Genomic DNA, 10,285 nt, shown 5'->3' on the forward strand with positions numbered 1-10,285 from the left:
CTAACATCTGAGTTTAGTCTGGGACCCTGGGAACCCTGTCAAACCAAGCACTTCCTTGTGCTTTTGGAAAATGTGGCATTGTATGTGAAACCAGCAATTCTAGAAACAAGCTACAACACAGTAGCAGGAATGCTACTGAGGCTCTGGAATTACTGCAGGACTCTAATTTGCGCACCAATACATTCCTAGCTATATGAGGTCGGAGACGGTAATTTTTATTCCAGGTGCCAGATTTTTTTTGGTGGGGAGCGGAATATTCCTTGTGCATGGACAATGACGCTTCAGGAGACGATCAGATGAAGCCCCTGGGATCCTACAGTGCAGTCCCCAGGGCCTGGCTCTCACTGCTAATACAGAAGGTGTCGTCTGCAGAGAGGTCATGTCCCAGCATGCCGTGATGCGTTGTGGTGGGAAGATTGTTACATGCTGGGACATGACGTCTCTGCAGGCTACATGAAACTAGATGCAGCAAGTTGCCAATGCAGCCCTTGGTTTGGGCAGCCTGGAGTTAAACTGCAATTTTCTGAAAATAGACAAAGCCTAGAAGGTTTAGGGAATCCAGAGGGATTTAAAGCCACAAACCTACAAACGCCCATGAGTTCTATTAAATGAACGGCTATTGAACAAACTTTCTGGACTGAAGTGCCTGTGTTTTTTCGCCTCCTCCAGAGAAGCACACCTAGTCCAGTTCATCAGAATCGAGACTCGTCGTCAACACTTGAAAAACAGTATGGTGCTAGTTCTCATAATGGCGTAAGCAATGCTGCTGGAAATAAGTCACTGGCTTTGGCTACCTCAGGTAATGAACTCCTCTCTATGGAGCCTCCATGTCTCTTAGCAATAACTCTCGTCATTATGTGTGTTTGAGCTTTTGGGCACTTGGGATTGAGAGCCCCTGGTGCTGCAGAGAGCTGGATGTATGGTGCAGTTTCATATCAAGAGATTGAATGTTCCTGGGTTAAGGAGAAGGACCTGGATTGGGGGTGTATGTAGTAGGGCTGAAAAAACACAGAGAAGGGAAGGGTCATTCATTAGTGAAAACATATGAGTGTGGCAGTTCAGACAAAAGAATCACAAACCAAGATGGGCAGTGTGTTCCCGTTGGTCAGTCTTGACCACCTAGTGCGAGAAGTCCCCCTTAGGCTCTCTTCCAGCATCTGTATAGATTGAATTTACTCACATCCAACTGCTTGCCCGTGTGTGGCCCCTCTTATCCTCCCGATTCTCCTAGCTGCAGTTGCTGTGTGGAATGCTGGCAGACCATTGCCTCTAGCTCTTCCTCTCATCAGCACAAATAAAGGATGGAACAGATGGTCTCCCCACCCTTGGGGAAATCCTACCTCCAGCTGTACTGCTATGGTGGATCCTGTTGCTCCCCAGTAATCTGAGCACATTCCCAAAGGGAACCCTGGCACAAAGAGAAATGAGTCAGGCCTTTTTCAGTAGTCTGGAAAGGCAGCTGTTGACTTTGTGTCTGCCACTCTCAACAACAGGGAGCTTAGCAAACCCACTGCACTCCTACACTCCATTCAAGGGGCAGGAGCCGTTTCCCAAAAAAGCACCCAGACACGCTTTATTCAGGCTTTTTAGGACTAGTGAGTGCCTCTTCAGCATAGCCTGCAGGAAGCACTCTACCACAGCTGTATCCTCATCAGACTTGCACTGTCATTCTTCCTCAGTGCTCCCCACCCTCAGGGGCTTTGTGTGATTAACATCCTTTCAGCAGATAAGGGTTGAAGGAAGCTCACTCTGAAGCCAATTATAGTCAGTGCTGTAGAGTAACATTGGGTTCCCAGCTCCCCTTAGTCCCAACTATCCCAGGAAAGAAGGCCTTATTTAAATTCCATGCATGATGCATTGCTGCAGATACTTACTGAACTTCATTACTTCCCTTTTCCTCAACTCCCACATGGGTTCCTTCAGTCCCCTGACTTCCTGAAGTTTTCCACAGTTTTCTCCCTGCTTCCTTTTGGTTTGAGCTATGGGATGGGGCTAGGTGTGCAGATGACAGCCTCTTTGGAAGGAAACTTGTGGTTGGCTGGAGCAGAGAGATTCTTGGGTTCTAATCCAAGGTGAGCATTTTATCCTGAGAAGGCACTTGAGTTGTGACAAAGGTTGGGTTAAAGGCAGGACACTTGCATGTTATGTATGAACTTTTGTGAGTCCGTAAAAGGGAGCAGAGTGAACTGACAGATCTAACTTAATTCACCAATGCATGCAGCTATGTTCTTGGCTTCACTGTATGATGGGCAGCCTTGCAGAGTTCAGTACGTAGTATTATGCAGATGACTAGGAGTTATTGCTTTCCCAGAAGTTGCCAGTTAGGATAGTTGAACACTCAGACATATCCCAGAAATTTAGCACTGGCAGGTATACATCATTGCTTTTTTTGAGTGAGACTTTCCCTTTCCACAGGTTTTTCATATTCTTCTGGCTCCATGGCAGTTAATGGAACACTTTCAAACAGCCCAGCCCACCTTAACCATAGTGTTGATCAGGCAGCTGTGGACGACCCGGGGAGTTTGTTTAACTCAGTAGGGTCTCGGAGCTCCACTCCACAATACCCTTCTTTGCTAATGATGCAGTCACGGAATTCTGGGCAGAACTCCCCGGCTCACCAGCACTCAGCAAGCCCCAAGTTAAATGGTGCCTCTCAGAGCATGGTAGGGGTTCTGCAGTATGTGGATGCTCAGAAGATGTTTACCGAAGGAACAAAGGGGGAACTTCAGCCTGATGCCGCCTTTTCAGATCCTGAGAACGAGGCCAAGAGAAGAATCATCTTCACAATCTCTCCTAGTACAGGAAGTGTAAAACAGTCTCCTTCTAACAAGCACAGTCCCCTGACTGCAAGCATTCGGATGGACTGTGGCCAAGCATACATGCAGGATGGGAAGAAACGAGGTCGAAGGAAGAGATCCTCCACTGGGAATCTAAACATGAACTCTGGGGTGTCCCCTAAACGCAAATCCTTACCAACTGTGGCTGGACTCTTTGCTCAACCTTCAGGCTCACCGCTTAATATAAACTCAATGGTAAGGAAAAGAATGGTGGGAGTTACGGCTAAGTGTAGGTATGTTTGGCATGTCAGTACTATACATTGTTACAATTTTGGCGTTCTGGACTATGGCATAAAAACCAATGTGAACATGTTCCTCTAAGAGCCAACAGGTTGTTGAAAGTTACAATGATCAATTTAGATGTAGTTACAGAATCTTCTAAGTCCTCTTACCTTCCCCTCAAAAAATTCTATTAAGTATTAAACAGAATCTTTAACAAAATAATTCTGATTCTCCAAGTGATCGTGAAACGTGTTTGCTTTTTGTGAAATCAGAATTTTACCCCGTCTAAAATACATTCATTAAGTGACTTGAGTGCTTATGTCCCATTGACTTTAAGCAAATACTATTCAGTAAGTGTTATCTCAAAACACACAGCAGATGTTCCTAATGAAGACCTGTAGGTTGTATTCATCATGGCATCAGAAATTGATATTTGAGGTGAAATGTTCTTTCCCTTTTTTCATGCATTTAACTGCCTAATTTTATCATCTTCAGGGTCAAGTATTCAGCCATGAAAGCTCAGAAAGGCAGCCAAACATTGTGCAGGGATTTTAGGGTTGTGACACTGAAGGATAGCATGACTTTTGGTGTCAAACGCTAAGCTAGTCTTAAAGCTGAAAGCCAAGTGTGCGTGAATACTGTCTTATGAAGTTCTTTACTAAAAGAATATTTTCATCTTTAACATTTTTTTTCTTCCCACCCCAGGTCAATAACATTAATCAGCCTTTAGAAATAACGGCCATTTCCTCCCCTGAAAACTCCCTGAAGAACTCTCCTCTTCCCTACCAGGACAATGACCAGCCTCCAGTGTTGAAAAAAGAGAAGCCCCTGATTCAGACAAACGGCGTTCGTTACTCGCCACTGACTTCGGATGAAGAGCAGGGATCGGAAGATGAGCACAATAGCACCAGGTGAATATAACTCTGTCGATGTCCGGTTAGCAGCTTTATCTGATCTGAAGATAGGGTGACCAGATGTCCTGATTTTATAGGGACAGTCCCGATTTTTGGGTCTTTTTCTTATATAGGCTTCTTTTACCCTCCACCCCGTCCCGATTTTTCACATTTGCTTTCTGGTCACCCTATCTGAAGATGCAGCTCTCTAGGCCTGGTCTGTTAGTTCTCCAAGTACAAAGATCTATCTCATTAACTCATGCTGCTTGTCAGCCAGAGTTTGTTTTCAGCATTATATATATTGTGTACTTTAGTAGCTAACATCTCTTGATAAACTGTGAAGGTGTTGGAAAGCAGAATGAGCATAGGGAACCTACTCCTAGCTGGGTTTTTAATGCTTGCAGCGGGTGGCTTTGTTTGGAAGAATGAGCATAAACTTTGCAGGAGTGCTCACTTCAGCACCCTGACCAAGTCTTACCTTTTGGGTAATTTTTAGCTAAGAAAATTCCAACTTCCGTTTCAACTTGATACAGAGTTCTTCACTTCCTATTCCAAAGTGTTGTGTAATGTTGCTCTATGTTGTTAAACACCTGTCACGTTCTTCCCCATTTGTGGGTGTAGTAATTGCTCTGTGTGTATGTGAAGTACTTTAAGAGTAAAGGTGCTGTAAATCTGGCTGCCTGAGGAAGGAAAAAAGCAATGAAAAGTTCCATGAATAAGTATTCTTGGTATGTAGGTAAAATTCACAACCTCTGTTCAGAGTCTTTGGTAGCTTATTTCTTGGTAAGGATATATTCCACTAGTACAGTGGTTCTCAGCCAGGGCTACACATATCCCTGGGGGTACACACAGGTCTTCTAGGTATTTGCCTAGTCTTACAACAGTCTACATAAAAAGCACTAGCAAAGTCAGTACAAACTAAAATTTCATACACACAATGACTTGTTTATACTACTCTATATACTATACACTAAAAGAAAGGGAGGACTTGTGGTACTTTAGAGACTAACCAATTTATTTGAGCATAAGCTTTCATGAGCTACAGCTCACTTCATTAGATGTATCCGATGAAGGTAGCTCACGAAAGCTTATGCTCAAATAAATTGGTTAGTCTCTAAGGTGCCACAAGTCCTCCTTTTCTTTTTGCGAATACAGACTAACATGGCTGCTACTCTGAAACCTATACTATACACTGAAATGCAAGTACAACATTTATATTCGTTGATTTATTTTATAATTATAGGGTAAAAATGAGAAAGTAAGCAATTTTTCAGTAATAGTGTGCTGTGACAGAATGTTGGGAATTGTTAAGAAAGGGACAGATAAGAAGACAGAAAATATCATATTGCCTGTATATAAATCCATGGTACACCCACATCTTGAATACTGCGTGCAGATGTGGTCGCCCCATCTCAAAAAAGATGTATTGCAGTTGGAAAAGGTTCAGAAAAGGTCAGTAAAAATGATAAGGGATATGGAATGGCTGCCGTATGAGGAGAGATTAAAAAGCCCTAGGACTTTCAGCTTGGAAAAGAGATGGCTAAGGGGAGATATGATAGAGGTCTATAAAATCATGATCGGTATGGAGAAAGTAAATAAGAAAGTTGTTGTTTACTCCTTTTCATAACACAAGAACTAGGGGTCACCAAATGAAATTAATAGGCATCAGGTTTAAGACAAACAAAAGGACATATTTTTTTTATACAGTGCACAGTCAACCTGTGGAACTCTTTGCCTGAGGATGTTGTGAAGGCCAAGACTATAACAGGGTTCAAAAAAGAACTAGATAAGTTCCTTGAGGCTAGGTCCATCAATGGCGATTGGGCAGGGATGGTGTCCCTAACCTCTGTTTGCCAGAAGCTGGGAATGGCGATGGGATGGATCACTTGATGATTACCTGCTCTGTTCATTCCCTCTGGGGCACCTGGGATTGGCCACTGCTGGAAGACATGATACTGGGCTAGATGGACTTTTGGACTGACCCAATATGGCCATTCTTATTTTTGTTTGATTATGTAAGCAACTAGTTTTTAAGTGAGGTGTAAGAACAAAGAGCAATGGTCTCAAGCTGCAGTGTGGGAGGTTTAGGTTGGATATTAAGAAAAACTTTTTCACTAGGAGGGTGGTGAAGCCCTGGAATGGGTTACCTAAGTAGGTGGTGGAATCTCCTTCCTTAGAGGTTTTTAAGGTCAGGCTTGACAAAGCCCTGGCTGGGATGATTTAGTTGGTGTTGGTCCTGCTTTGAATAGGGGATTGGACTAGATGACCTCCTGAGGTCCCTTCCAACCCTGATATCTATGATTCTGTGTAACTTGGGGGTACGTCAGACAAATCAGACTCCTGAAATGGGTACAGTAGCCTGGAAAGGTTGAGAGACAATGCACTAGTAAATTTGCATTGTACATTTTTAAATTAGTTGGGCAGACACAGAAACACAAAAATCAAGAGGTATGTCATGGGGGTAACTCAGTAACAGCAAGACTTCAAGAAGCACTGTGTAAGTAATCTTTTTCTTTTCTACTAGAATTGAGAGGAAAATTGCAACGATATCATTGGAAAGCAAATCTCCACAGAAGGCTATTGAAAATGGTAAGTTTGGGGAATGTTAACCATCGAATGCATTCTGATGCCTGCTGCCCTGTAGTTTTTAGACTGTCAATTGATAAGCAGGCTTCCTGGGAGAGAACTTGTGGCGTATAGCAGACATGCCTTTCAAAGCAGAGATCTGTGCTAATACAGATCCTTAAGGGGATTGCCTTAATCACATTACAAACTTTGGGGCCATCTCTTTGTAGTTGGTTGCTTCAAAATCCCTTTTAAATTTATGGGCACAGGTTGTAGTCCTGACTCTTGACACCTGGGATAAAACTATGGGTGGAATAAAGCATTTTAGAGGGTTTTACTTTTTTCCTAGACAAGGATGCCTGGCCAGTTTTTGGCTAGGTGTGTGTCTGATTTGAAGGCTGATGTAATCTGCTCTTCCAATAGCCTAATCAGTCCTTTGAGATGCATTTAACTAGGGTCATAAAGGGATTAATAGCTGCTGTGAACTTTCTCCCTGTGTGTTCAGAAAGGAGAATCAACTATTAAAATGAGTAAATTGTTGGACAGATTGTGCTTATTGAAGGTTAAATGAATTGTTCATTGATGCATGCAACCCTTCTTCCAAACTAGGTGGCAGTTTAGCTGGGAGGAGACAAGCACAAACCAGTGAGAACATGAATAGCAGTAAATGGAAGTCTACCTTTTCACCAATTTCTGACATCAACCTGACCAAAACTACAGATAGCCCATTGCAGGCTGTTTCATCTCTGAGCCAGAATTCCCTGTTTGCCTTTAGGCCGTCCTCTGAGGATGGCATGGCCATCGATGCCAAACTTGCAGCACACACAAGGAAAAACATCACCATGTCCTCCTCTGGGACGGACGGACTCAGCCCCAATACAAACTCCATTAATGGATCCATGTATAATGGTGGACTGACCACAGACATCGGTTTACACAGCTTTATTGATGGTGCTTCTCTTCCTCATAAGACTTCAGATGTGACGACCCTCAACTCCTCTCTGGGTTTTCAGTCACAGAGGAGCAAAGATGTGGGGATTATGGAGACAAACCCCTTTTTGAACAAGAGGCAGCTTGAAGGCCTAGGCAGCATGAAAGGAGAAGACTTAAACCGGTCAGGAGTCAAAAGTAAAGAGATCAGTGAATTAACCATTCGTCCAGGGGCTTCTTCTGAAAAAGGTTCCTTGCAGCACAATGGCAAGGTCGGCAAAGGACGGGACCGTGATGTGGAGTTTAAAAATGGCCACAACCTTTTCATTTCTGCTGCTGCTGTATCTTCTGGTGGCCTTCTTAATGGCAAAAGCCTTTCCACTGGTGTCTCATCTGCAGGCAACCCAGCACCTTCTGTTCAGACGCACCATCCTTTCTTAAACACATTGACCACTGCATCGCAGTTCCCCCTGGGCCCCATGGCTTTGCAGGCAAACCTCAACTCGGTCACAAACTCCTCAGTATTGCAGTCCTTATTTAATTCAATGCCAGCTGCTGCCAGTCTGGTCCACGTGTCATCAGCTGCAACCAGACTGACTAACTCTCATGCTATGGGGAACTTCTCTCCTGGGGTTACAGGTGGAACAGTTGGAGGTAGGCAGAACTTTGTTTCTCTGGTATAAGGGCAAGGCTAGAGGAAAGTGTGGCTGTGTTTCTCTCCAGGTACAAAACCATTTCACTTCTGCAGGAAGTGGAGCAGCTCTACCTTGGATTGACTCTGTCCTGCATCTCTCACGACTGATAGAATAATCAGCTTTCTTTCTGCTAGATGAACATAGAACTAAGATGAAAGGAAATGGGAATGCACCTAGATGTTCTGATTTCATAACACGCGGTTGCGTCAGTTGTCGCTATGCTGGAACTAGTTTAGGTCTCCCTGCAGGTCTAAAGGTTTAACGTGCCGTGCTGCCCTCTCTGAATAGTTAAGGATATCTGACTTGTCAGCTTCAGTGAAGGTTGAGATTAGGACATAAGATTCTTTCTCCCTCTTCCTTGTTTGTGCTGAATATCTGTATCCTTTTCAGATGAGAAGCTGATGGGATTTGTGTAGGATTCTGCTGGCTCTTGAACTGAGACTGATAAGAGTGCGTTTCTGGGCCAGGAATGGCAAATGCCATGTGGACCTCTAGCATTCTGTGCTGCTGTTCTCATGAGGCAAACTAGTGGAAGCAGATAGGAAAGAATCTTCCTTTAACCCTGTAGTATTGGCAGGTTCAGACAGGTCCTGCCCATAATCATTCATGCACCATGTTGGGAAATCCTAACTCTCACCTCTTAGCGTTTTAGATTTGCTGGATATTCACTCTCTGGCTTTGCAGCCTTGTAAGTGGGTAAGCAGGAGGGAACAGCAGTCATTTGAGTCTTCAGGTAAAGAACTCTAGTGCCTGGATAATCTCATCAAAAGCTTACCCATGTGGCATAGAATTAAAAGGTCTGCTTTCTCTTGGGTCTGGCCATTGTTCCCCATGGCATTTACAGGCTGGCAGTAGGAAGGTAAGTGACTCTTGTACTTCCTGGCCTGCACCATTATCTCTCATTGCTTGCTGCTATTTCATGCTGCGTATTTTGTATGGGGCTGTAACTGCTATAATTTTGCTTTTTTTGGCTTTTTGTTGGTTTCTCTTGTCACTTGTGACTGTACAAAGCCCATCTGCTGAAGCTGAGTTTCTTTCTCCTGTTTGCAGGTATTTTTAACCATGCGGTGCCTTCTGCCTCCTCTTCTCATCAGTTTGGAGCCAGTTTCAGCAGCAGTGCTGTTTCTAGCAGCACAATGCTAAGCTTAAACCCTCTGCAGGCTGTTGCCAGCACCTCATCCTTCCAGTCCCCCTCCTCTAGCTTAGTAACGTCCAGTGAGAACAGAGCTGCCCCGCACCTGAACAGAGCACCAGTGCAAGCTGTTTTTCATACCCCTGCTCCCCCCACTCCTAATGTTTCATTGCCCCCCCCTCCTCCATTACTCGCTTCTCACTCTGAGCCTGCGCTCCTGCAGAACTTGCCGTCCATCCCAGCTAATGATGCTTTTTTACCATCCTCTTCTGCTGCTTCTGTCCAATCCGCTAACGCTGCTCTGTCTCTGAAGCTAGCTTCTCTTCAGCACAAAACTTCCCGTCCCTCCTTTACAGTCCATCACCCACCTCTGCCCCGTTTGGCGTTGGCACAGACCGCGCCCACGATCCCGCAGCCCAACGCCACCGGCGCGTCCGCTATGTGGGTTACACTTGGCATGCAGTCTCCTTACGCTTCGCACCTTTCTGGGGTTAAGCCACGATAAAGAGCTTGCTTAGCTAACAGTTCTTATTTTGTAAGGTAAGGCTAGAGAAAACAGGAGGTTTGTACAAGATACTAAATGACCTTCCTTTCCTTTTCAGCCATCAGCCCATAACTGAGCTTGGAAGCGGGGTGGGGACAGGTTCTTTGACTTAGAGATCCCAATAAAATTTGGAGAGCAGGTAATCTCCAGGCCTCAGTTTTGGGAGTCAGGACTTCTCGACACACTGAGTGCCCATGCTGTAACTCACCTGGTATCCAGGAACGTTGTGGTCAGGCCGGGGGAGCTGCAATGGCCCATTTACATTATTTGAAGCAACGTTTCCTGCAGTACCATGGCTTGAATACTTTAGAATATGTGCCGCTTTGAGAGCATGAGAAAAATTAGGAAGAGAAGCTGATTGTTCATCTTTTCCAAGCATCTGACTTGAGCTACAGCCCTTCAGGGTTTTGCTGCCCACTCTGCGTTTTGCAGGGTTATCTCCCTCACAACAGGGTGTGCTCCCATGC

General features: G+C 44.6%; 2 protein-coding genes across 13 annotated transcripts in view; one reads left to right on the forward strand and one right to left on the reverse strand.

The window, feature by feature from the left end:
• Positions 1-10,285, forward strand: part of DOT1L (DOT1 like histone lysine methyltransferase) — a 103,803-nt gene that overhangs the window by 82,345 nt on the left and 11,173 nt on the right. For 6 of the 8 annotated variants that reach the window (XM_073324230.1, XM_073324232.1, XM_073324235.1 and 3 more), the window contains 6 exons: positions 670-799; positions 2,416-3,032; positions 3,765-3,970; positions 6,477-6,541; positions 7,127-8,101; positions 9,193-9,814. In XM_073324230.1, the coding sequence (XP_073180331.1) occupies positions 670-799; positions 2,416-3,032; positions 3,765-3,970; positions 6,477-6,541; positions 7,127-8,101; positions 9,193-9,779 (2,580 nt within the window). In that variant the 3' untranslated portion in view covers positions 9,780-9,814. The remainder of the gene's footprint in view (positions 1-669; positions 800-2,415; positions 3,033-3,764; positions 3,971-6,476; positions 6,542-7,126; positions 8,102-9,192; positions 9,815-10,285) is intronic. The other 2 variants (XM_073324234.1, XM_073324236.1) reach the window with 2 other exon arrangements.
• PLEKHJ1 (pleckstrin homology domain containing J1) overlaps positions 1-10,285 on the reverse strand; it is a 56,155-nt gene that overhangs the window by 21,082 nt on the left and 24,788 nt on the right. Inside the window, exon 6 of one of the 5 annotated variants that reach the window (XR_012156197.1) lies at positions 4,431-4,632. The exons of 3 other annotated variants lie outside the window; for them this stretch is intronic. The gene's annotated coding sequence lies outside the window, so the exon portion shown is untranslated. Of the gene's footprint in view, positions 1-4,430; positions 4,633-10,285 lie in introns of those variants that run through there. One more of the 5 variants, XR_012156198.1, reaches the window with a different exon arrangement.

The sequence above is a fragment of the Lepidochelys kempii genome, chromosome 25, assembly GCF_965140265.1.
Source record: "Lepidochelys kempii isolate rLepKem1 chromosome 25, rLepKem1.hap2, whole genome shotgun sequence".
In the NCBI taxonomy this organism is placed as follows: Eukaryota; Metazoa; Chordata; order Testudines; family Cheloniidae; genus Lepidochelys; species Lepidochelys kempii.